This window comes from Lithobates pipiens, unplaced genomic scaffold, assembly GCF_037356315.1.
Source record: "Lithobates pipiens isolate NorthernLeopardFrog02 unplaced genomic scaffold, aLitPip1_a1.2 Scaffold_18, whole genome shotgun sequence".
In the NCBI taxonomy this organism is placed as follows: domain Eukaryota; kingdom Metazoa; phylum Chordata; class Amphibia; order Anura; family Ranidae; genus Lithobates; species Lithobates pipiens.
Window position 1 is genome coordinate 576866966 of NW_027507758.1, and position 26469 is coordinate 576893434.

Genomic DNA, 26469 nt, shown 5'->3' on the forward strand with positions numbered 1-26469 from the left:
AGTAATAAATAATAATGGAAGGTTAATGAATGAGTAAGAAACAGATATAATGGTAACATAGGTCAATTCATATTAAATAAGCATTAATGTATATATTTCATGATGTAGTAGCATAGTTACACATAAATAGTAGCAGGTCAATAGTATATCCCAAAGTGCATATACAGTGGAGACCAATAAACTGAATTGATGATTTAAATACATAAATAGGACCCATAAGAGAATCTTGGTTGTTGGGGCATAACCTCCAATGGTAAAATTTCCACTCATCAGGAGCTGCTATAAAAATTGGGGGTACCTGTGACAAAAATATATACTGAGTATTAAAATCAATGATAATTGATTATACAGGAAGAAGGAGGGGCAAACATACAGAAGTGGTCCCGTCCACTCTTACCTATAGGATAACAAAAAGTACATCTGGGTCTCATGGTAATAAGGGTTTTACATCCAAGGCATTATGGAGGGGGAATCTGCATTTTTCCGGGAGTTGAGGTAACATCCAAGAAGCCGGCAAGCAGGCTAAAGAGTGAATCATCTGTATCATCTGATGCTGTTTACTTCACTGGGTATATGTCAGGGTTTGCATCCACTTTAAACATAATAATTGGTAGTATTATGCAATTACATGAGTTGCATTTTAAGATATATATATTTTTTTTTCTTCCCTTAAGCTTTATAACATGTTTCCAAGACTGATAGGCTTATTCCCTGGCAGCCATCAAAAAGTATTTAAAAACGTTGAAGTCTTGAAAGCTTTTGTAAGGGAGGTATTTACTAAGCAGAAGAAAACACTGGACATAAATGACCAAAGGAACCTTATCGATGTGTTTCTGGCAAAACAGCAAGAGGTACAAGTCATGTTTTGTAAATTACTGTTTCTTTTTATCCCTTTCATGATTTCGATATGAGGAATAATAGTGATCACATGACTGAGAACCATGATGATTGGTTGTATCTGACTGCACAGCACGGGAACAGAGCTAGTGGCCTACACAGGTGCTGACCACCAGTTCTTAGTGGGGATATTTTTAAATGTAAACCTCAGCATGGGGCATTGTGCTGAGTATTTTTTTTTTCTTAGATAATGGGCATATATAAACCTTTGGCCTTAAAAGTTTATTTTTGATAATCGCTCTAGGAAAACCAGCATTTCAGCCACAAGATGATGATAAATTGCAATTTTAAACATTTTACATGTAAATGATCTTTCCTGTTGCTTCCTACCCTAGTCAGGCTAAGTTTAGATTTGGCTCTGCTGTACTCAGTGGAGTAGAAAACTGTTTTGGTCTGGTCAGGTTTCCCTAAGCTTGGGGCTTGATTGCTCCTGCCTGCCTGCCTCTGGAAAGACCTTTCATAAATAGCTACGAAAGTCAGACACTGAACTTATGGATATTTATCTGACCTTAGCCAATCCCTATGGGGAGGTACCCAGATGGTGGCTGGAGAGAAGGTAAATTAAGGTAATCAGAAGGTCACCAGATTAAAGCCCCATACACACTATCAGATTTTCTGCTGAGATTTTCCTTCAGATTTACCAAAATCATATAATATGAGGTCAAACCTTAGGAGTTTCAATGTGTATACAATCAGGCAGGCCCTTCCACTACATCTGAAGGAAAAACTCAGCAGAAAATCTGATGGTGTGTATGGGGTTTAAGAGACATTTGCTGTAGGGTATCACCTATGGAGGCCAGACTGGATTAGGATCCTATTCTTCCTGTTTTGAGAGTGTTGCGTTGAGACTGAGTTGCAGACAGCTGTCTTTGGACTTTGTAAGACTTTGATTATGGATCCTAGGTATACTTGTGCTTGGGGAAGAAATTGCCAGATGTTGCTGTAAGGGCAAGGACTGTTATGCCGCGTACACACGATCGGAATTCTCGTCGGAAAAAGCTCTGATGGTTTTCCCGATGGAATTCAGCTCAAGCTGTCTTGCCTACACACGGTCACATCAAATTCCGATCTAAGGCGGTGACGTACAACACGTACGAAGTGACTAGAAAAAGGAAGTTCAATAGCCAGTAGCCAATAGCTTCTGTCTTGTAGTTGAATCTGAGCATGCGTGATTTTTGGCATGTCGCAATTGCATACACACGATCGGAATTACCGATAGAAAGTTTTTCCGTCTGGAAAATTGAGAACATGCCATAAATTTTTGGCTGGCGGAAATTCGGACAGCTAAATTCCGATAGAGCATACACACGGTCACATTTTCCGATGAAAAGCTCTCAACGGTCTTTTTCTGGCCGGAATTCCGATTGTGTGTATGTGGCATCAGAGTTCTAAATTGGCTAGCCATTTCCTCTTAACTCCATCAAAGGCTGTTACAAAAATATTTTTGTCTAAAGTTTGTCTTCCTGCTAATTTCTTCTAACGTTTTGAATATACGACACCCTTATTCCTCTCCTGTACAAGTTTTCTTCAATAAATCCAGAAAATGACATCCCCCCTAGACCAGTGGCCCGTGGGGCATTATTCCAACAACTGATATCAATAATGGAGCACTATTCTTCTCATTGATATAAAACAATGGGGCACTATTCCTCCAATTAAAACCATTGAAGGGGCATTGATGTTGGGGCATTTTCTACTTCCACTGGCCATGGTTCAGCCCCCTTAATTCTGAAGGACAGTAAATTGGCCCTTTGCTTAGAAAGATTGGAGACCCCTGTCCTAGACTGACCCTGTGTTTGTGGGTGTGCTTGGAACTGTGACAGTTGTGTGTCAGGCAGCTTTTGTACTAACAAGTAGGACCTGGGTCATTCTCAGCAGCCCCTTCGGGGGTGAATTCCCTTTGTTGCTTACTAATTCATGTCAATATCATCGTCTTTTGTTTTTATATTTTTTATTTGTTTTCTTGTCACATTCATTTTGTGATCTTCAATTAAGCACAATACAAATACTCCATATTTTCTGTTTTGACATGCTTTTTTTATTTTTGCAGAAAATTTAATCTTGATATTTTCTGTTATAAAAAGTTAAGAGGTTTATTAAGTTAATAACTCCAAAGAATCTTTTGACTTCTTTCATCTTTCCCTTCAAATATTTTTTGAATTTAACCACAAATGTCTACAAGTGCACATGTAAATAAGAAAAGTCATTATAATTTGTAATTTTTAAGTGTTGAGGCTTTTTGATGTCCCCTCTAATCCTGTTGACCTAGGCAGTGGCCAAGGGGGGCTTTATGGTAACTACAGCCCTGACTATAACAGTGAGATGTGATGAAATATTGAATTTGTAGGACAGGATATTGATTTTCAATGCAAATTTCATCCCCTATTTTTTATGTGTAGGGGAAGCCAGAATCTGCATTGTACTTCCACGATGACAACTTAGGAGTACTGGTGAGCGACCTTTTTATTGCTGGAATGGAGACGACATCCACCACTCTGCGATGGGGTCTCCTACTAATGATCAAAAACACAGAAATACAAAGTAAGAGAACAGAAATCAAGATTTGCCAAATTACAATATGTGTGTTTTGTTTTTTTGTTGTTTTTTCATCTCAAGTGGCATTGCCATTTACATGCTGTACCCCTGCTTTCACAACCCTGTGTTTTAACCACTTCAGCCTCGGAAGGATTTACCCCCTTCCTGACCAAAGCACTTTTTGCGATTCGGCACTGCGCCGCTTTAACTGACAATTGCGCGGTCGTGCGACGTGGCTCCCAAACACAATTGGCATCCTTTTTTTTTTTTCCCCCAAAAATAGAGCGTTCTTTTGGTGGTATTTGATCACGCCTGCGGTTTTTATTTTTTGTGCTATAAACAAAAAAATAGAGACAATTTTGAAAAAAAAAACATTATTTTTTACTTTTTGCTACGATAAATATCCCCCCAAAAATATAAAAAAAAAGACTTTCCTCAGTTTAGGCAGATACGTATTCTTGGTTAAAAAAAAATTGCAATAAGCGTTTATCGATTGGTTTGCGCAAAAGTTATAGGGTCTACAAAATAGGGGATCGTTTTATGGCATTTTTATAAAATAATTTTTTTTACTAATAATTGCGGCAATCAGCGTTTTTTTTTTTTTTTTTTTTTTTTTTTTATCATCGTGACTGCGACATTATGGTGGACACATCCAACAATTCTGACACATTTTTGCGACCATTGGCATTAATACAGCGATCAATGCTATAAAATTGCATTGATTATTGTAAAAATGTCACTGGCAGTGAAGTGGTTAATCACTAGGGGGCGAGGAGGGGTTAAGTGTGTCCTAAGGGAGTGTTTCTAACTGTCTGGGGGATGAGCTGTGTGTGACGTGGACACTGATCGCTGCTCCCGATGACAGGGAGCAGAAGATCAGTGTCCTGTCGTTAGGCAGAACGGGGAGATGCTGTTTACATTAGCATCTCCCCGTTCTTGAGCTCCATGACATGATTGTGGTATCCTCGTGGCGATGGAGTCCACAGATCCCGCTGGCACGGTCATGGAGCTCACAGCAGGCGCACACGGCGGGAATTTCAAAGTAACGTACGGGTACGTTGCTTTGCCCAGCCGTACCATTCTACCGTCGTATATATGCCGACAGCGGTCAGCAAGTGGTTAAAGAAAGCTTGTCTTAAAAAAAAAAAAAATCATAGAAGCAGTCACCACTAACAATTTCTTTTAAAATGACACTTTCCTGGCACTCATTTAAAGCATGCATGTTCCAGGTCTGTAACATAGAAAACCGATGCCTTGCACATATAGCCAACAACCTTTTTTCTCTTATTTTCACTGACCGACACAGCTCCTCTCTTAGCCATTGGGTTGTTATGCCCACCACTAGAAGAATATTAGGCATTACTTATGTAACAATCAGAACTCCCCTTGGGCAACAACCCTCCAGCCTGCCATGCAGTCATCAGTTTTATTTTGCCTAGTGAAGGAGAAGGACCTATGAACCCTGCGGGCCCATCGGTCCGTGCTTTTTTTTTTTTTTTTTTTCTGCAGAAATGTGACTTTTTGCGCAAGATGATTGATCCTGTGATCTGCTATCAACAGCTGGCTGAGTGACAGGCTGGATACCCTTATCCTTGTGGTCTCCCCAGTCTGGCCATCGAGCGTGTGCAGGCCGCAGCTACGTGCTAGGCAGGCCACGATGAAACCTCAGCTCCAGAGGTGGTCGTGAGCTTTTATGCTCCGGGGCATACATATGACCGGGCTACTGATGTCTGCGTCACAGTGTGCTGGACCAGCAGCCACCCTGTACTGATCAGTGAGTGGGTCTGTGATGGAATGTCTCCCAGCTCTTCAGGACTGGTAAGTACATCTCTCCCTGCCTCGGTGGGGCTGAGCAGCTTGGAAGGTTGATTCGGGGTCCCTCACCTCCCTCTCTTCTCTCCATTTCCCCCTCTCCCTTCCCCCCCTTCCATATAGGGGATGCTTCTGAGCAGTGTGAATGTGTCTGTGCAGGGGCTTTCCAGGGAGGGCTCTCACCTGGGGGGGGTTTGCGCTGACTAGCTGTGTCCTGGGTCCTGTTCTTCATGCCCCTGGAAGGTGTCTGTGAGGCTTTGCTGGTGTCCTGCGCAGTGCTGTGCTCGCCGCCATTGTTTTCTCCCTGTACCTCATGGATCTGCATTGGGGGGCCATTTTAGCTGTGGGTGAAGGCAAGCATGCTCTCCTGGGCTTCAGCAGCCATTTTCCTTGTGATTGTCCCTATAGAGGGCACCGGAGGCCATTTTCTTGTGTTCTCTAGCAGCAGCATGTGCTCCTGCGCTCTAACGACCATTTTCCCTGTGTTTTATGTCCTTGTGCTGAACGCTGGGCGGCCATTTTCTTGAAGCCTGAGTACACTTCAGAGCGGTTTTAGCACCATTTGCAGCTGCTTGCACCGACACAGCACTGTTTCCTCTGCACCTGGGAGCCAACAGGGATTACAGGCACTACCTGCTGAATAGCGCAGAACCCCTCAGGGTGGTGAGTCCTGTGGGAAAGAGCCCCTCAGCCAGAGGCAGTAAGGAGGGTGGGACTGTCACTGTCCCAAGTCCCCTTCGGGTGGCAGATAGTGTAGGGTCAGCATGGCTTCAGAAACTGGTGTTTCTTCCCCCTAAATCCAAGCAATTGCAACTGGGTTGCCTGCGGACTGCGCGGTGCCCCTGGACACCCTGACGGCGGACCTCAATTCGTTCATTGCCAAGATGGAGGCGGCACATGGGCAAAAGGGTGCAAAAAAGCGGCCCCTGTCCTCTGGAGAGAGCTCGGGCGCGGTCCTGCTGAGGCTGGTGACCCCTGCTCTGTCTTGTCAGATGACACTGACCAGGACCATTCGGACAATGAAGATGAGTCCCTGCCCGGGTCCGTGCATGACAAAGCGCTTGTTGGAGCACTTATCACAGCTGTGCAGGATACCCTGAAGATTCAGGAGTAGGGATGAGCTTCGTGTTCGAGTCGAACATACGTTCGACTCGAACATCGGCTGTTCGCCCGTTCAGCGAATTCCGAACATTACGGGCCGTTCGCGCCAAATTCGTGTGGCGCTCACGGCCCACAATGCACTGCGTCATCGCAGTGCATTGCTGGCTCATGATTGGCCAAGCATGCACTGTGACCCCGCATGCTTGGCCAATCACAGCGCCAGCAGCGAGGAGAGCCATGATTGGCCACAGGCAGGATGCCTGTGGCCAATCATATAGTGTGGGGCGTGTACTACACAGCCTGAGCTATAAGACCGCCAGCGCGGCGGCCTTGTGTAGTGTGTTGGCGTCTGAAGCAGTTAGTGGGTGTTCTGTGTACCTTCAACACAGTATACACCGATCGTTATCGGCCGATTTTAGATCTTACTCTTCTGTAGTGGTTGTTGTCTGCGTGCCCTGACCGCAGTATACACCGCTATATTCACCTCACCTATATAGCTAGTGATCTATCTTTTATAATGGAGCTTGCAGTCAGCAGTGTTAGGAGCTTGTGCGTGCTGTCTGCGTGCTCTGTACCCAGTACACACTGCTATATCCACCTACATAGCTCTTCTCTATTTGAGCCATCTGCAGGAGTTATTGGAAGTTGTGTGCGTCCAGCACAGCACAGTATACATCTGTATATACCCCTTTATCTCTGGTGTTCTATAATAAAGGCATCTGCAGGAGTTAGTGGGTGTTTTGTGCCTCCAGCACAATATACACCTGTATCTACCCTTTATTGCTGTTCTCTAATAGAGCCATCTGCAGGGCTTAGTGGGTGTTGTGTGCCTCCAGTACAGTATACCCCTTTATCTCTGGTGTTCTATTATAAAGGCATCTGCAGGAGTTGGTGGGTGTTGTGTGCCTCCATCACAATATACACTACCCAACTGCTGTTTTACCCAACTCCCTTCAGGCCATTACCATGTCTGGAAGGCCAGCAAGGAGAGGCAGACAGACGCGAGCCGATAAAAGAGGGCAAGCAGGCTCTGTATCTAGAGACAACAATGCTGGTCGTGGACACGGTGCATTGTCATCAGTACGTGGCCATGGGACATGCTTGTCCTTCTTTTCGGCAGCTGGACATGTTGAACCGCAACATGACAACGACTTGGTAGAGTGGATGACCAAGCCCTCTTCATCCTCCTCATCCTCTCTCACCCAGTCTCAGGGAACTAGCAAAGCAGCTGCCAACGCATCGTCTTCCCTCGTCTCAATGTCATCATCAGTGACTCCTTCCTTAGACCCACCACGTCCTCCTGAGGAGTCTCCTGAACTCTTTGAGCACAGTGTTGGGTACATGCTCCAGGAGGATGCCCAGTATTTTGTAGGCTCTGATGATGACACTCAGCTAGAGGAAGGCAGTAGTGTGAATGCAGAGAGAGGGGATGCTCAAGAAGGACAGCAATCTGGCAGTCATGTTCCACAAGCTGCAGCATATTGCCAGGTTTGCTACAGCGATGAAGAGGGAGGGGATGATGAGGGCACTGACTCCACGTGGGTGCCTGGTAGGAGAGAAGAGGAGGAGGAGGAGGCACATGTCCAACGAGGCGGGATGCCCTCCGGGGGCCAGCTTAGGGGCAGCACACCGACTGAATCACACCGCAGAGCTCCGCCTCTGCAGGGCACTGCCTCTGCGCGTTATTCTAAAAGTTCTTTGGTGTGGGCCTTTTTTGAGACGAGTGCATCAGCTGCTATTTGCAACATATGTCTCAAGCGTATCTCGCGTGGCCAAAACATCAGCCGCTTGGGCACCACATGCTTGACCAGACATATGTTGACCTGCCATGCAGCTTGTTGGCAATCGTACCTCAAAGACCCACACCAAAGAACAAAGCGGACCTCTCCTTGCTCCTCATCAGCTGGCATCTCCAACCCCACTAGACCTTCAATCCTCTCTGAAACCTGCTCTGAGAGGAATGAAGGTGTAGAATTAGGTGTGTCACAGCCAAGTGCTTCCGGGCACTTTGCTAGCAGTACACCCACGTCTGATTATAGCAGGCGAATGTCCCTGCCCCAGCTGCTGGACCCGCGAAAAGTTCACTCCCAGCCATCCACATGCCCAGCGGTTGAATGCTAGCTTGGCTAAATTGCTAGCACTTCAACTGCTGCCTTTTCAGTTGGTAGACTCGGCCCCCTTCCGTGAGTTTGTACAATGTGCGGTTCCTCAGTGGCAGGTCCCCAAACGCCACTTTTTCTCACGGAAGGCGATTCTGGGTCTCTACCGGCATGTGGAAGGCAATGTCCTTGCCTCGCTGGACAGGGCGGTCAGCGGTAAGGTGCATATTACTGCTGACTCATGGTCCAGCAGGCATGGACAGGGACGTTACCTGTCTTTCACGGCCCATTGGGTCACTCTTCTGGCAGCTGGGAAGGATACAGGACAAGGTGCAGTAGTGTTGGAGGTTGTTCCGCCACCAAGCCTCCAAAATGCTACTATTGGTTGTGACACACCTCTCTCCTCCACCCCCTCCTCTTCTTCTTCCTCCATGGCCTCTTCCAGTGCTCTGTCCTCAGAACCATTCTTCGGATCAAGGAGAGGGACCATTACTGGCTGGCCACTCTCCTTGATCCACGGTACAAGGGTAAGGTTGCCGACCTTATCTTGCCATCGCAGAGGGAGCAGAGGATGAGACATCTCCGGGAGGCCTTGCAGAAAGGTCTGTGCAACGCGTTCCCAGAGACTGGGAGGTTACAAACTCCTGGTCCTGGACAACGTGTTGCTGAGGCATCGGTCAGAAGGAGCGGTGGAGAAGGTGGCCGTCTGATGCTTTTAGACAATTTTTTAGTCCGCAGCCCCAAGGTATGATCGGTTCCAGCAACCATCGCCAGCGTCTGATTTACATGGTGCAGGAATACCTAGGGGCAAGGTCAGACTTGGACACCTTTCCCACCGAAAATCTTCTGGCTTACTGGGTCTTGAGGATGGATCACTGGCCAGAGCTTGCACAGTATGCAATTGAGCTACTGGCCTGTCCGGCATCCAGCGTTCTTTCGGAACGCACCTTCAGTGCTGATGGTGGCTTTGTTACCGATCACAGGGTGCGCCTGTCCACCGAATCAGTTGATTGACTGACCTTCATCAAGATGAATCATTCTTGGATCACCCACAGCTACCAAGCACCTGAAGCTGATGTAACCGAATAATTTTTTCCCCAATCGTCTTTCAGGACAGCCACCTTTGAGAGACACTGGCTCCTCCCCTCTTAGGAAACACCGCCTTCATTTTCATGATTTAAGCCTCCTCCTCCCTTCGTTCCTCAGTTATGGTGTTTCCTCCGGTGGGGAGACACCGCTAAGGAACCTTAGCTGAATCAGTTGGAGAGACTGAAGCTATCCGAGCGGAGCTCTGGCCCCACTCGGCAGTCCGATCGTCTATCGGTCTACTTTCGGCAGTCCGGTCAGCTGGTGAGCTGAATTTTCGTACTGACCATACACTCTAAACTTCGCTTGGGGAAAGCAGGAAGTTTTTAGAGGCTCATCCCTTCGTTCGCCCAGGAGGGTGCTTCAACGGGATAGGCAGTCCGGTCAGCTGGGGAGCTGAATTTTTGTACTGTCCATACACTCTAAACTTCGCTTGGGGAAAGCAGGAAGTTTTTAAGAGGTTCATCCCTTCGTTCGCCCAGGAGGGTGCTTCAACGGGATAGGCAGTCCGGTCGGCTGGGGAGCTGAACTCTTGTACTGACCTTTTTTACACGCACTCTAATCTTCGCTTGGGGAAAGCAGGAAGTTTTAGGGAGGTCCATCCATTCGTTTTCGCCCAGTGGGGCGCTGCAACAGGACGTCCTAGGTCCCCCTGTGTTTGCAGTCGGCTTGGAGCTGGAGGCCGGACCAGATGACGGGCGACGTCAGTTCTGGTGGGGGCGGCCCTCTTGGTTGAACCCGCGTCTTCCGGTTCCGGACGCGGACGGAAGGAGGACCAAGCGTTCGGCTGGTGCAGCCTCTCTTCTAAGTTGCACAGGTAGCTTTGGAGGCACGTTCGTACCACTCTTCCTCAACAGGAGAATGTCCGAAGCAGTGGCTTCAGAAGCTCCAGGAGTAACGGCACCAGCCACTCAAAGGTAAAAGCCCTGGCGAGGGGTTCCCTTACCTTACAACCAGTAGCTCCACTGGTGTTTTTTCCCCCTAGGTGGTCGGGGGGAAGGGCAGTGCGTCTGGGATCCAGATGGAGATTGATCCTAGGGGAGGGCACTCCCGGTAGTCCTCTTAAGTAGTGCTGGTGTTTCTTTTTTTCTAGGATTTTATGCTGCTCTTTTATCTCTATGTCTCTGAAGGACATGAGCAAGTCTCCCCTTGGTTCTAGGAGGGAGCGTCCTTCATATAGAGCCTCTTTGGGGGAATCCCTGGTTCAAGGCACTTGGTAAGGAGTGTATTGAAGCACCGGATAGCTCAGTCAGACCTTTAACCTAAGGGTTCAGGGTTCAGGTCCCTGTTTGGGCGCCATCAGGAAACAGGCAGCAGAACACGGTGCATATCTGGCGGCTTCTGTGAAGGTTCCAGTGGCCTCAGCTCCAGAGCACTCTCTCACCAGCACAGCAGAGTGTTCCACCTAACCCGATGGATGTTCCTCCTGCAGGTTAAGGGAGAGTCTAGAGGGTTCCAGAGAGGAAGTTGAGGAAGAAGTTGACAGTGCCGTCTCAGACTCCCAATGGAATCTGATGGTGAGGGCTTGGGTGGGGAACCCAAAAGAACCTCACGATATAAACTTCCCCCTGGATGAAGTGGATAAGCTCTTGGGAGCTATTCATACCACTTTAGGCATACAAGAGAAAAAGAAGGCATTGTCACCCCACGATCAGATGTACTAGGGCCTGGGGGAAGCGGGTGTTCCCGGTTCATGACGTCTTGATCGATGCCATCAGGAATGGCGGGGTTTCGAAGGAAAACCTTTCTTTTCTGGTGCATTAAAACAAAGGTTTTTTTCTTGGGCGGAAGAGGAAGCTCTTGTCTGGAATAGAATCTCCCAGGTTAGAGGCTTCCTTTCTTCAGATGTCCAGGCATACTGACCTGTCCTCGGGGACATGGGAATACTTTCAGACCCTATGGTTTGAAATGATGGACTCACTTCTGAAGGTTGCATGGGTTTTTTCTCTTAAGAAAATATCTAAGCCTGCCATAGCGGCCACAGTGGTGGCTCATAATATGAAGTGTCGGCTTAGCCAGATTAATGCATGAAGCAATGACCGCAGAGGAGACTTTCTATCCTCCTTTCCCACGCTGCTTAAGGAGTTGGCATACGCTGCTTCGATTCAATCCAGGCGAATGTATGCAAGATCTTCGGCTCTGACCAACTCAGCCTGGAGGGCCTTAAGGCTGAAGACATGGCAGGGGGTCAAGGCATCCAATGCAAAAGCTCTGTGTAATCCTTTTTTACTGGAGACCTGCTGTTTTTGGCCAGGTCTTGAAGCAGTGCGAGAGCGCACGGCTGATAAGAAAAAGGCCGTTTCCCTTAAGAGGAAATATAAAAAAAAAAAAAAAAGGGGGCCTTCCTCCCCCAGTGGGAGATGATCACCTCCAATTAGTTTGTGATGAGGATCATCAGAAGAGGTTACCGTTTGGAGTTTTCAGAGCTCCCCCCTTTTTGAGACTCCTTGTCACTGAGCTGCCAAAATGTGCCCTTCTTTCCTCTTCAGGAGTTAGAGGAACAGGAAGTGGTAATACAGGTCCCAGCAGGATAGATAGGAAGGGCTCCTATTCTCACATTTTTGTGGTTCACAAGCCTTTGGAAAAAGTTCAGGCTCATCCTGAACCTGAAGCGTCTGTGTGTCTTAGTCACCTACAGACGGCTTTCGTTGGTTTTGGTCACTGGGTGAGGGCACCTCTTCCACCAAAACTGTTTCAGGGCATGGATAGTAAGGATGCATACCTGCATATTCCCATCGCAGAGAACCACCAGCGTTTCCTTAGGCTGGCAGTGATAACTTCTGTAGGGGTGCTACACCTTCAGTTCAAAGCACTTCCCTTTTGGGCTATCCCTTTCCTCCTCGTATCTTCACCAAAGTGATGGTAGAAGTTCTGGCATTCCTGCGTCTCAGGGGAGTCTCGGTGATCGTGTGTCTTGACGATCTTCTCCTGTTTGTACCTTCTCTGGCGCAGTCGATTTTGGGATCCACAGGTAACAAAAGACCTGTTGGTGAGCCTGGGTTGGCCTCTGAACCTAGAGAAACCCAACTTAAATTCCTTACCAGGGGGTCACCTTCCTGGGGTAGGTGCTGGGCTCAACAGAACAAAAGGTCTTCCCTCCTTGGAGAAGATCCAGAAGATAGACAAAGCACTGTTGTTTCTCCAGGGCAACTGTCAAAAACTCAGTTAGGCAGGTTGAGTTTACTGACAGCCACGCTCCTAGCAGTTCAGTGGACGGGGTCATGTTACCGTCCTCTGCAAACTATTCATCTTGAAGGTTTGGGACCACAGTCAGGGGTCTTGGGACTCTTTGGTTTCGGTTCCAACTCAGGTAAAGAGGTCCCTTTGGGAAAGGGAGCACGTTTGTTACAAGACCTAGAATGGAGTTTGCCAGTATCCAGGGTGGTTACAACCGATACGAACGGCTTAGGTTGGGGTACACACCTAGACTCCTGTTTGGTACAGGGTACCTGGGAGAGGAAGGAATCTAAGAGATCCTCAAATTGGAGGGAGTTGAGAACAGTAGATCTGGTTCTCAGGACCTTTCAGAGAGTTCTCTGGAGACTTCATGTAAGAGTCATGGAAACAATCCCTTGGCAGTGGCTTACGTCGACAGGACGGGGACTCCTGGAGCGGATCCTTATGGGTCCTAGCGAAGGCCATCCTCAGATGGGCCGAATATTAAAATCCTGTCTTTCCAGTGATCTGTTTGAAAGGAGAGCAAATTCTGATATTAGATTTCCTCAGAGCAACCAGGTTCTCAAGCAGGAGGTTTTTCGAATGGATCACCCAGAGTTGGGGGATTCCTTGGATAGACCTCTTTTTTTTCTCAAGGGAAAACGCAAAGGAAGCCATCTCCTGTTCCATGAACAGGGGAGAGGGGAGGTCGGGAGCAGACACACTAAAGCACAGAGTTAGGGTTTCTCTAAGTGCTATGCTTTCTCCCCTCCCGTTCTGATTCCTGCAGGGTTAGGGAAGTTTTCAGGTGGAGATTACTACCCGTTTTCTAATCACACCTCTTGGGCCCAGGAGGCCGTGGTTCTCCATTCTGAAGGGCCTGTCAGTGGAACCCCCCCGGGTTTTCCCGGTCTAAGAGTGTCTCCTTTCCCAGGGTCCAATCTGCGGTCCCCAGGTGGATTCTTGCAGCTTGGCCACTGAGAAGGAATTGCCGAAGGGCAAAGGGGTCTCAGACTGTTTAATAGCCACTCTTCTGAATGGCAGGTAAATAGAAGCTCAGACCATTTTCTTGAAGGTATGGAGGCGGTTCAACAGCTGGTGCTCAGAGAACTCCTTCAATGTGCACAGCCTTGTAGCCGTTCTAGAGTTCCTGCAGTCAGGGGCAGATAAAGGTTTAGCCACATAAACATTGAAGAGTCAGATTTTCGCTTTTAGCGTATTCCTGGAAGGGCATTTAATATCAGACCTTGGTATAGTAAGGTTCTTAGAGCCTTAAGTAGGCAAAGACCAAGCCTTTGGTCGTCCCCTTCCCAGTCGGGGTCGCTCATTCGTTTTACAGGTTCTCACAAAGAACCTTTTCAGCAATTGGAATCTGGCTTGTTATGGTTGATTACTCTCAAAACAGTTTTTTTGTGGTCGATCACTACGGCAAGGAAAGTGAGTAAACTCGAAACCCTTTCTGTTAGGGCACTCCCTTTCCAGACCATTCAGTTTTTAAGACCATACTGGCCTTTTTACCTAATGGTAGTCTCTAATCCTCAGAGAGTCCGAGAGATTATGCTGCCTATTTTTCGTTCAAAACCAGTGAGAGAACAGGAACACATCTTATTGGACGTTAGAAGATGTGTCCTTCATTATTTTGGTTGCACAAAGTCAGTTCAGGAAGTCTGATTTACTTTTAGTGTTACTTCCAAGGGCTAGGAAGGGTTCCAAAGCCTTTAGACGTACGCTAACCAGATGGTTAAGGTCAGCCATTGGGCAGACTTGCGTGGTTGGGGTATTAAAGCCTCCAGTTAGAATTAAAGCACACTCAGCCAGGACAGCGGCAACTCCGCAGACAAAGTGGGCTGGTGCGTCTCCTGAACAGATCTGTAGAGCCGCAACGTGGTTCAAGTTTTCTACGTTCATGAAGCGCTATAGATTGGATCTTCTCTCAGCCAAAGACCAAGCCCTTTGGTCACAAGGTGCTGCAAGCAGTAGGTCCCACCCTAAGACAAGGTACTCGCTTATCCTCTCAAAGGTGGCTGTCCTGAAAGACGATTGGGGAAAAATGGAGTTACGTACCGGTAACATCCTTTTCCAGGAGTCTTTCAGGACAGCACCGGTTCCCACCCAGGTTTTTTGCAGATCGGGAACTCATCACATGAGACCGTCAGGTAAGACTAAAAGTTTATTTGTTTGACGTGTTCTTGTGTCTCCCCAGTTGGCCGGAGGTACTCTGGAAGAACTGAGGAACGAAGGGAGGAGGAGGCTTAAATCATGAAAATGAAGGCGGTGTTTCCTAAGAGGGGAGGAGCCAGTGTCTCTCAAAGGTGGCTGTCCTGAAAGACTCCTGGAAAAGGATGTTACTGGTACGTAACTCCATTTTTTTTAAATATCACATCCCTTCAAGACTGCCTATGCTGATGCTGAGTGACTGTCCTGTTATGTTGATTGTCTATCCTCTTCCTCCTCCGCTGATATGTTGGAAGAACATTTCTGGTTCTGGGTGATGCCATCAGCCCAATTTTTCTACCACTGTTCAACAATGGCATGTAATTACAATTCTTGATATAATCGTTCACAGCAGGGCGCTCCAGCGCCCACCAAGAGTCACTTTGAGGGCTTACAATGTTGTGGCAAAACCAACACCTTGTTCCGCCATTTCTGCAGAGCATATAGGGCAGGCCCCTACTTTCAAACATCCAACTTACAAACATCTCCTACTTGCAAACGGAAGGAGACAACAGCAAGTGAGATGAAAAAAGATGTACGACAAAACAAATTATACAGGGGTGATAACCCTTCCCTATGTTTTCCAAAAAGCTTAAAAATAGTTTTTTTGACTGGCGCTACACTTTAAAAATGTACCAGTTGAAAATTACAAACAGATTCAACTTAACACAACAAACCTACACAGTCCCTGTCTTGTTTGCACCGCCTGTATACTGCTGTTCTGAGTATATTTGGCCTGGGGGCCACACGCCTTTTTTTTAATATGGGTACTGGGTTCCCCTTAATATGCGTACAAGACCCAAAGGGGCTGGTAATGGACAGAGAGGGCTACCCGTGCCATTTTTCTCAATGATTTTCAACCATATTGCAGGAACCAGATATAACATTAAAACCGCAAGCAGTTTTAAATGATGTTATTTCCGTTTAATGTCATTTTGTGCAGGGACTGTTCTAAACACGGGAAACACGTGGCACTTCACAGGCATACTACAGACACCCCCCAGGCACCTTATTTAAAGGAATATTTCACTTTTTTTCACTTTAATCGTCATTAAAATCAGTGCTCCCGCCAAAACGGCCATTTTTAAAAACATTGTAGGCATTGACCCATGTCCCCTGGGGCAGGAGCCAGGTCCCCAAACCCTTTTTAGGACAGTATCTTGCATATTAGCCGTTAAAATTAGCACTTTTCATTTCGAACGTTCGAGTCCCATAGACTTCAATGGTGTTCTAAAGGTCGTACGAATTTGGGGTCCGTTCGAAAGTTCTGGTGCGAACCGAACCGGGGGGTGTTTGGCTCATCCCTATTCAGGAGCCAGCAGATCCCGCTGCTGATGTAGTGGCCCCTTTTGGGTCCCGCAAGCCAGCATGTTCACCTAAGGTGTTCCCGTATCTGACTTATGACTTTTGACAAGTTCATTTTACAAGGAATGGGGTCACCCACAATGGACCTTTTGTGGTTCCCAAATCCATGGCGGTGCATTACCCCTTTGAGGACAGCCTTCTCAAGAAGTAGTCGGCTCCTCCGGTCGTGGACCTTCCAGTATCCAGGTTAAATAAGGTAACTACGATCCAGGTAGAGGGGACTCCTGCATTTAAGGATCCCACGGACAGGAAGGCCGAGGCAGTGGCTCGTTCCTTGTTTACGGTGGTGGGGTCCGCTGTGCCACCAGTACTGGCATCCACACTTGTGTCGCAGACACCAACTGAGTGGACAAAACTATTGCACCACGAGTTGGGAGAGCAACAGGCTTCTCCGGTCAGCGTGGAACTATCAGACCGACTAGTGCAAGGCCTTAGGTACGTTTGTGACATGGCCCTGGATACTCTTCCTCTGTTATCTAGGGCTTCAGTGTCAGCAGTAGTGTTCAGGCGCCTGATTTGGTTAAAATGCTGGTCTGCTGACCAGGAATCTAAGAAAGCCCTGACGGATCTTCCTTTCCTTGGTGACCGCCTTTTTGGATCCTCTTTGGATGACATTATTAAAAATGCCACCAGTAGTAAGAGTACCCTACTCCCAGAGGCCAGGAAGGCTAAGGAGCCACGCCGTAGGCAAGGGCCCTCATTTTCCACTCACAAATGACTTTTTCGTCTGCCCGGAGCTTTGGCTAAATGTCCCCAGCCCGACAGGATGACCATGGAAGGACAGAAACATCCCTGGAACCACAAGCCTGCAAACAAAAGTGCTACTGCATGAAGATTTGCCCCCGCCCATGTCTCGGGTGGGGGGTCGCCTTCGGGAGTTTGCAGCCTGGTGGTCCTCTCGACTATCTGACCAATGGGTCTGCAATCTGATTTCCTCAGGCTACAAGATAGAGTTTCTCTCTTGGCCGCCAAACAGATTCTTCCCCTCCAGCATACCCATATCGCTGATACGCCGGGAGGCCATCTTGGGGGCAGTAAGGGATCTTCTGAGTCGCGGGGTGGTTGTACCGTTTCCCGGAATCGGAAAGTTTCCAGGGATTCTACTCAAATCTGTTTGGACATACCCCTTCCTTCTTGAGAACTACAATCTTGGACCTAAAAGCCCTCAATCACTTTGCGAACGTGCAGAGGTTCAGAATGGAATAAGTTAGCTCAGTAGTCGCTGCACTCCATCAAGGGGACTCCCTGGTGTCCTTAGACATCCATGATGCGTACATATCCATATGCCTTGAGCATCAAAAGTTTCTGCGATTTGCAGTTGGGGAAGCCCACTATCAGTTTGTGGCTCTTCCTTTTGGTCTGGCATCAGCCCCCCTGAGTCTTTACCAAGGTATTGGCTCCAGTTTTGGCGTTGCTGCGGCAACGTGGGATCGCGATCGTGGAGTAATTAGACAATCTCCTCCTGAGAGTTAGAGGAGGATGTGGCGATCAACATGCAGACCCTGCTAGAAATTGGGTGGCTGTTGAACCTAAAGAAGTCGGTGATTGTACCGACCCAGCATCTGGAGTACCTGGGCTTACTGCTGGACTCCAGGGAAGTGAGAGTTTTTCCTCCTCCAGACAAACTGCAGACTCTCAGATCCGCGGTAAAATTGCTGATGAACCGCAAGTGGTCATCGCTCCGCTTCTGCATGTGAGTCCTGGGACTCATGGTAGCCTCTTTCGAGTACCATATGCCCAGTTCCACACCAGAGTCCCGCAGAAGGAGATTTTGACAAAATGGGACAAATCTCAGTTGTCCCTGGATCAACAGATCCAGGTGAGCCAGTCAGTCAGAGATTCCCTGAACTGGTGGATGAGGTCCTCGGTGATTCAGTCCGGGAAGTCCATTCCTACCTCTGAAGTGGACAGTGATGACAATGGTCGCCAGTCTATCCGGCTGGGGTGGAGTGATAGGGGTTCAGTCGGCTCAGGGCCTCTGGTCGGCGGAAGAATCCAAGTTGCAGATCAATCTGCTCGAGCTAAGAGCGATCAGGCTGTGCCTCTCCACATGGTCGATGAGACTACAGGGGCGTCCGGTCAGGATCCAGTCAGACAATGCCACGGCTGTGGCATACGTCAATCACCAAGGAGGAGCAAGAAGCTCAGCCGCCACACGGGAGGTCGCTCACATACTTCGGTGGGCAGAGCGACACGTACCAGCCCTATCTCCATTACTTTGGCACTCCCGACAACACACTCCAAATCCAACATATGGCGACTAGATAACTCTCTCCTGACTGACATTGAAGTTGTTTTATGAAATTCGAAATAAATCAGGGAAGATGCTGGCCAGAGCCCTTCAACTCAAAAAAGCAGCGACGACCAGTCACACTATCAAAGACCCCTTGGGTAATACCTTTTGTCACCTCCAGAAGGCATAGCCGACCAATTTGTACAATATTTCTCTAAATTCTATAATCTACCCACCTCACACACTAATGGACAGACCCCAGATCGTAAAGAGATGATTGATAACTTCCAAAAAAATTACACCCTTCACCCATTAACTTAGCTGAATCTACAGAATTAGACCACCCTATCTCCATAGAAGAAACAGTAGCAGCCCTAAAACAACTGAAGACAGGCAAGAGCCCAGGTCCAGATGGTCTATCTGTGAGCTACTACAAGACCTTCCATGACATGTTAATTCCCCACTTTACAAAAACTTTCAACTCTCTGCCCTCTTCCCTCTAAACTACGAAAGACGTTTTAGAGGCCCACATAACACTAATACTGAAGCCAGGCAAAGGCACAACAATGGTATCCAACTACCGACCCATTTAACTCCTAAATGTAGATGTAAAGCTATATGCAAAAGTCCTAGCAAATCGCATACTCTCCAAACTGATCTCCCTAGATCAGGTTGGATTTATTCCCAGATGAGAGGCGATTAACATCCATCACTGGCTTATGACTACATCCACACCGGGCTTTTTAATTTCCCCTCGACGTGGAGAAGGCATTTGACAGAGTGGCTTGGGACTTTATGATGGCTGCTTTACTGGCAATGGGTTTTCCAGAACGTTTTCTCCAACTGATACTAGCACTATACTCATTGCCTACTGCCAGAATCCGAGTCAATGGTAATCTGTCGAGCGCCATCTCCAACTCGAACGGCACATACCAGGGTTGCCCCCTTTCCCCCCTGATTCTTGTACTAACCATGGAACCCCTTTTGCACAGAATAAGAGAAAATAAAAAAATGTCATTTGGTCCTCTAACACCCCCAGACTAAGTTGGGATAGAATGATCCTCCCCAAAGCAAAAGGGGGCTTGGTCTCCCGGACATTCACAAATACTACTGGGCCTGCCACCTCACCAGAATCATAGACTGGCACGTACACAGGAACACAAAAGATTGGATCAAAATCGAGGATTCCTTTGCTTGGGTGCCTACTTCACATCTACCCTGCATTGAGCATAAATTGATTCCCAAAGAAAGTGTGACACAGCCACTAATAGGCCCTACAATGCTAATCTTTAAAGCAACACGCAAAACACTCAACCGAACTCCATCACCTGGTCCTATGACCCCTTCAGAACAAAACCCCTGATTTTCCTCCTAACTACTCGGAACACAACCCGATTACTCAGTGCTACAAACCCACACTTAGAGCACAACAATTTATTCAAAATAATGAGTTCCTCTCATACACAGCCATCTCCTCCCGACTTCCAGACTGTAACATACCCTTCTTAAATTTCCTACAGATTAGACACTTTTTCAACAACGCCAAACCCCTTGCCAAATGGCACAGAGACCTTACTCCATTTGAAACAATCTGTACCAGCACTGAACCCCAAAGACCTTTAATCTGAACAATACACTCACTCCTGTTCTCAGGATGTGATCCTAAAGTAAATAACTGCAGCCAACGGTGGGAAAGGGAACTTATACTGGACATACCCAAAGAGACATGGGAATATATGACCATATCCACAAAGGCTCCATCAACATATCCACACAGGAAAATGGTTTCAAAATTGACTCCAGATGGTATCGGACACCCGTTCGGATCCACAAATATCACCCTAGTGTCTCTCCACTGTGCTGGAGATGTAACTCAGCCCTAGGCTCCCTGCTCCATATATGGTGGGACTGCCCTCTTCTACAACAGTTCTGGACAGAAGTCCACCGCATAATCACGCACGCAACAGACTTTTCCCCGGATCAATACCTGCTTCACCACACATCCACGCCCCACTCGACATACAAAAAATCCCTCACCTTACACCTCATCCACGTGGCAAAACAATGTATTCCAGTCCATTTGGAGAAGCTACAGTGGCTGAGTGGCTTAAATGCATAGAGAAAACAGCAGAAATGGAGAACCTAATACACCAATCTAAAGAAAATCCCCAAAAATTCCTAAAAACTTGGGCTTGTTGGCTACACTTTAGAGACTCCACTGATTTTCGTGACCTCCTGAACAATTCACCAATTTAGAACACCGGACAAACGACAAAGACACTCGCTTACCTTTTCGTTACAAACACAAACAGAGCCCCCGCTACCCTTGTCCCATTCTCCTCCCTCCTCCCCATCCAAATCAAAGTCCGATAACTCACCGGCTATCCTGCAAACTGACATGCTATAAACCTCCCAGGATTGGGCCACAATAAATAACCTACCATGTTGAACTCAGCTTGAGGGCTGCACACTGACGGGTATTGGCCACACATAAAATCCTACAAACAAGGGGGACCTTGTCTAACCACATTGGTAAACCAGTACTGACAATATAACCTCTACAGATAACAAATGCCCCCACCCATTCACAGCATGATCCCGATAGAGGTGTCTGGGTCCCGGGGTATGCTCTGGTTTACTTGTATGACTTGTTCTGCACCCCTCCAAGTGCAGCCTTCCAGTCCCAAACAGTAAAAACAACTGCGATTTCATCTGTTTATACCCAATATTGCCAGTATTACCGTTTTTTATTTTCTCTGTTTGTACCCTTAGACCACTTTCACACTGAGGTGCTTTTCAGGTGCTTTTGCGCTAAAAACCGTGCCTAAAAAGCTCACGAAAACATATTTCCATTAAAATCAATCAATCAATTTACTGGGGCAGTGTGCTGGCAGGGCTGTGAAAAACTCCCCTCTCCATTGAAATTAATGGAAATCTCTTCTTCTTCAAAAGCACCTGAAAAGCTCTTCAAAAGCGCTCAGTATTTTTACTGGCAGTTTAGAAGCTCCTCAGTGTGAAAGTGGCCTTACTGTGGAAGAGTGCGGGGTGTAGCAAGATGGTGGTGACGGAACGTCCCTTCCGTGACATATTCTGATGGGTCGCCAAATCTGATGAAACAAAGGCAGTGTGCTCTGTCACTCCCTAGCGACACTGTGCGAAGACTGAGCACCCGCTCTCTTCTGCCCACAGCTGGTTGAAGGGAGGAGGAAGCAGACTCCTCCCTTCAGCAGAAATCGCACATTGCACCTTCTAATGGGTGACACAGTCATTCCTGTAAGTGAAGAGCGGGATGAGTGACCAAATTCTAGCCCCTGCATTTGGTGCCCAGGACACGTGTCTCTTTTGCCCCCCACTTGTCCCAGACCTACTTCCCCTGCAGCACAGTGCTGGCCAATAGTGGATAGGTAGGCAGCCAGCCAATCAGTGAAAGGGAGATATCAGCGTGTGCATGTACATTGTAGTACACACGCACAGATTACCTTATGGAGCAGAGCCCAAGGCTAAGTTGTGAGGCATGATGGTTATCATGCAACTTCCAGGGACAGTCTCCTAAAACTGAGAACTGCCCCCATGTCACCCTAATCACCCTGATCACCATAAAATATACACAATTTGTAAAAAAAAAATCCTTACTCTTTCATTTATAGTAGTCAGCATATACAACAATTTTATCAATATGTCTTTGTCAATATACCTTGAAATCAATTTGGATATAGCAATAAAATACAATTTAATGCTATCGCATAATGGGTCTTAATACCAACTTTTTATGTTTGCTAAGAGGTTAATTGTCTGTGAAACAACTGTATTAGTCCAGACAAGTAATTGCAATGATAAATCCATTCTGACCATTGACACACATTCCTGCTGCCTTCTAGCCATTCAAAATTCCCTCATGTTGGGGCAACAGTGTTCTGTTTACACATACACATACACACACACACACACTACACGTTTTCAGCGTGGCTCTTTATGTTGAAGCAAATGACAGAGAAGGAGGATAAGACAGCAAACCGAGGAATTATCAATACAGTAGAGGAACCAGAGAACCCAGCACTGCCTGCTTTCCTATATTGCGTGCTGTAACTAAGATAGAATTGCATATCCATTCATAGAGCAGAAGACATGTATATCTGCAGAATGATGGTCTGTAGGTACTACATTATTGCTCATTGATCCTAAAATCCCCCTAATAGAGACTACTCTATTTATAAACACAGAATTCTGACTTTGAAACCCAGAATTCTGACTTTGAAACTAAGAATTCTGTAAAAAAATGTAAACTCACAATTCTGAGTTACAATCGCAGAATTTTTAATTTGAAACTCAGAATTCTGATTTCATACTCAGAATTTAGTAAAAAAAAAAAAAAAGAAAAAAAAAAAGGATTTTATTTTTTGAACTCTGAACTCAGAACTGTAAAAAAAAAAAATTATGATAGCCCCCAGGGCTCCTCTATACCTTGGCACTAGGCATTGTGCTGGGGAAAAAACAGGTTGCAGGCAGGATGGATCCTCCTTTGCTAGTCCCGTCTACCTGGAGTCGCGTTCAAAATGAACTGACTTTTTCTGTGTGTGTGGGCAAGTCCGTTCATTTCAAAAGTCCAGCGGACTCACGCTATAGTCCGGCGGGTTTGTCCGCCGGAAAAGTCCAGTCGTGTGTGGGCAGGTCCGCTCATTCGGAAAGTCTGGCGGACCTCCACTGCAAGTCCACCGGATAGTCCAATCGTGTGTATGCGGCATAACAGTACTAAATTGTGGTATTGCTATACTTTTTTTTTTTTTTTTTCTTTTCTTTTAAATGTATGTAGTTGTGTTATTTGTTAAATATACATCATGCTGACATGTGTGTGTTTTTGTTTGTTTTTTTCCGGACAGAAAAAGTTCAAAATGAAATTGACAGAGTGCTTGGATCGGCTGAACCCCAAACTGAACACAGGAAGCAGATGCCGTATACCGATGCCGTCATTCATGAAATCCAGAGGTTTGCTAATATTGTACCCCTGAATCTCCCACATGCAACTGTTAAAGATGTCACATTTAGAGGGTACAACATTCCAAAGGTGAGTGTAAGATACAATGTGTACCGAAAAGGCATGGGACCTTGTGTCCAGAAACAGGGATTGCAGGCCCTTTTTAGTACCCCACTATAGATACAAACTATAAACAGCAGCATGCCAGGTTGTGGCTTTGTAAGCAGGTCAGATCCAAAGGCAGTTGGCATAGCTTGGATACAGGGGAGGCAGGCAGAGAACTGTGTAGGATTAAGATCAAATAAAAGGTCAAGGAAACAAGAAGTCTAAACTGGTATCCAAACTGTGATCAAACAAGGACATTCAGCATCATCTGACCCTCCTTAGCCCTTGTACACACGGTCGGAGATTCCGACGGAATGTGTCTGATTGGACCGTTTTGTCGGATATTCCGACTGTGTGTGGTCTACATCGGACTGTTTCCGTCGGAATATCCGACGGACCAAGTTTTCCAACATGTCGGTAAACTTCTGTGACAAAATGCCCTCGATCGGACATACTCCGATCATGTGTAGAGAATTCCGATCGGACAAAGTGCCACGCATGCTCAGATCAAATTCCTACACCAAAGCTATTGGCTACTAGCGTGAACATAGTCCCGTTGTAACGAAATCACTTCATCATGTCGGATTTTCCGACAACTTTGTCCGACCGTGTGTATACAACAGTTTCGGACAAAATCCGTCGGACTAAATCCGACAGACAAAATCTGACGGATTTGGTTGTCGGAATCTCTGACCGTGTGTACAAGGGCATACTGACCCTGGCTTGGCCTCTTCATTTATTGCAGGGGTGTCCAAACTTTTTTCAAAGAGGGCCAGATTTGATGAAGTGAACATGCGTGAAGCCTAACCATTTTGCCCGACATTGTTTGAACCATTAAAATTCGGTCTAAATGTGTTTGTCCGCGCACCAATACACTGTCCAACAATAATTCTCCTGCCTTTGTGGCTGTGTGTGGTGAAGAGATGAGCTCGGGTGTGTTATTTGGATATACCTTACTTATCGGCGTATAACACACCCATTCACTTTAAGAGGGTATCCTCTTAAAGTTAAACTTCCTATTACAGATTCTCCTGTATGTAATCTGTTGGCACTTGTCCTGTCCCCTCCAAAGCACAGATAAATACTGGTATATATCTTTTATGCCCCCTGCGTCGCTCTGGGATTCGTTGGGGGCCACAAAAGAGATATATAATATATATATATATATATATATATATATATATACAAATTACCATTGGGGCTGTTTGAAACCAGAACTTGAGCCTCAATTGGCCCACAGGCCGGACTTTGGACATGCTTGATTTATTGGATTTCAGCTATTTTAATCATGGAGGCTCATTATCACATGTGGGTGTCATTTACTGCAAATCCAGTCAGCCTAGAATGCCCACTCCTCCAGACTGGCATCCTCCATAGATGCAGTACAGTATATGGATGTTGCCCCAATAGGATAGGAAATGTGTTACTGGCAGGATCACTAAATGAATATAATGAGAAAAAGAAATAAATACGGCCATCACATCTAAGCACTAGTGTTCTGTGCCCAATGTCCCTATATTCATTGACATACCTACCTAGAACAAGTCTGTCCAGGCAGCATGATGACTAGACATGAGCAGTTAATTCGGAAATATCCGAATTAACGAAAACCAGTTTAACAAATTTTTACGAATATTTGAAATTCGAAAATATGAAATAACTAAATAACTTAACTATTACTAACTAATAAATTATAGGTATTGGAATTTCCTTTCAAATTTGGCTGTTAGGGAACTTAGCGAATACGAATTTATTTAAGTTACGAATTATCCGAAATAACGAATGCCGTATCTAAATAAATGGAACTTAATAGTAAATAACAATAATAATAAAAACATTTGATTTTTAATTAATTATTAACCACTTCCCGACAAGCGCACGCTGATGTACGTCAGCAGAATGGCACGGGCAGGCATATTGGCATACAGGTACGTCCATTTTTATATGCCGCCCTGCCATCGCGTGCGCAGCGGCACGCTCGCTTGCCGGTCGGGAGACCCGTGAGTCCGGTCGCGGGTCCCACAGACTCGATCGCCGTGGGGATACCCACGATCGTCTCATGGGGCGGCTGAATGAGGAGATGCCGTTGTAAACAGCATCTCCCTGTTCTGCCTAGCAACAAGTGACGCTGATCTCTGCCCCATGTGATTGGAGCAGAGATCAGTGTTCACTATTTATTATTATTCACGATTTATATAGCGCCAACAGTTTGCGCAGTGCTTTACAATGTATAGGGGGACAACACAATTACAGTACAATACAAAAGGTACAGGAGGACCCTGCTCGTAGAGCTTACATTCTAAAGGGAGGGGGGTGGTGGTACAAAAGGTAATAGCTGCAGATAATGATTTGATGAGGGTGGCTCGGGGACAGTTAGGTGGGTGTGGGATAGGCTTCCCTGAATAAATGAGTTTTCAGGGAACTCCTAAAGGTGGACAGGGTAGGGGCTGAGTGGACAGACTGGGGCAGGGAGTCCCAGAGGATGGGAGAGGCTCTGGAGAAGTCTTGAAGGCGAGCATGAGAGGAGGTAACAAGGGAGCTAGAAAGCGGGAAGTCCTCGGAGGAGTGGAGGGGACGATTTGGACGATATCTGCAGATGAAGTTGGTGATGTAGTTGGGGGCGATGTTGTGGATGGCTTTGTATGTTATGGTTAGCATTTTGAATTTTACACGGTGGGGTAGGGGAAGCCACTGAAGGGATTGGCAGAGAGGGGCAGCAGTCACGGAACAATTAGTGAGGTGTATTAGTCTAGCAGCAGCATTCATAATAGACTGAAGGGAGGATAGCCTGCTTAAGGGTAGGCCATTAAGGTGAGAGTTTCAGTAGTCAAGGCGTGAAATAATCAAGGAATGAATGAGTTGCTTTGTGGTGTCATTAGTCAGGAAGGGTCGAA

General features: G+C 46.6%; 1 protein-coding gene across 2 annotated transcripts in view; it reads left to right on the top strand.

The window, feature by feature from the left end:
• LOC143989070 (cytochrome P450 2K1-like) overlaps nt 1–26469 on the top strand; it is a 66091-nt gene that overhangs the window by 28385 nt on the left and 11237 nt on the right. Inside the window, exons 7-9 of one of the 2 annotated variants that reach the window (XM_077489081.1) lie at nt 675–851; nt 3297–3438; nt 23376–23560. In XM_077489081.1, the coding sequence (XP_077345207.1) occupies nt 675–851; nt 3297–3438; nt 23376–23560 (504 nt within the window). The remainder of the gene's footprint in view (nt 1–674; nt 852–3296; nt 3439–23375; nt 23561–26469) is intronic. The other variant, XM_077489082.1, reaches the window with a different exon arrangement.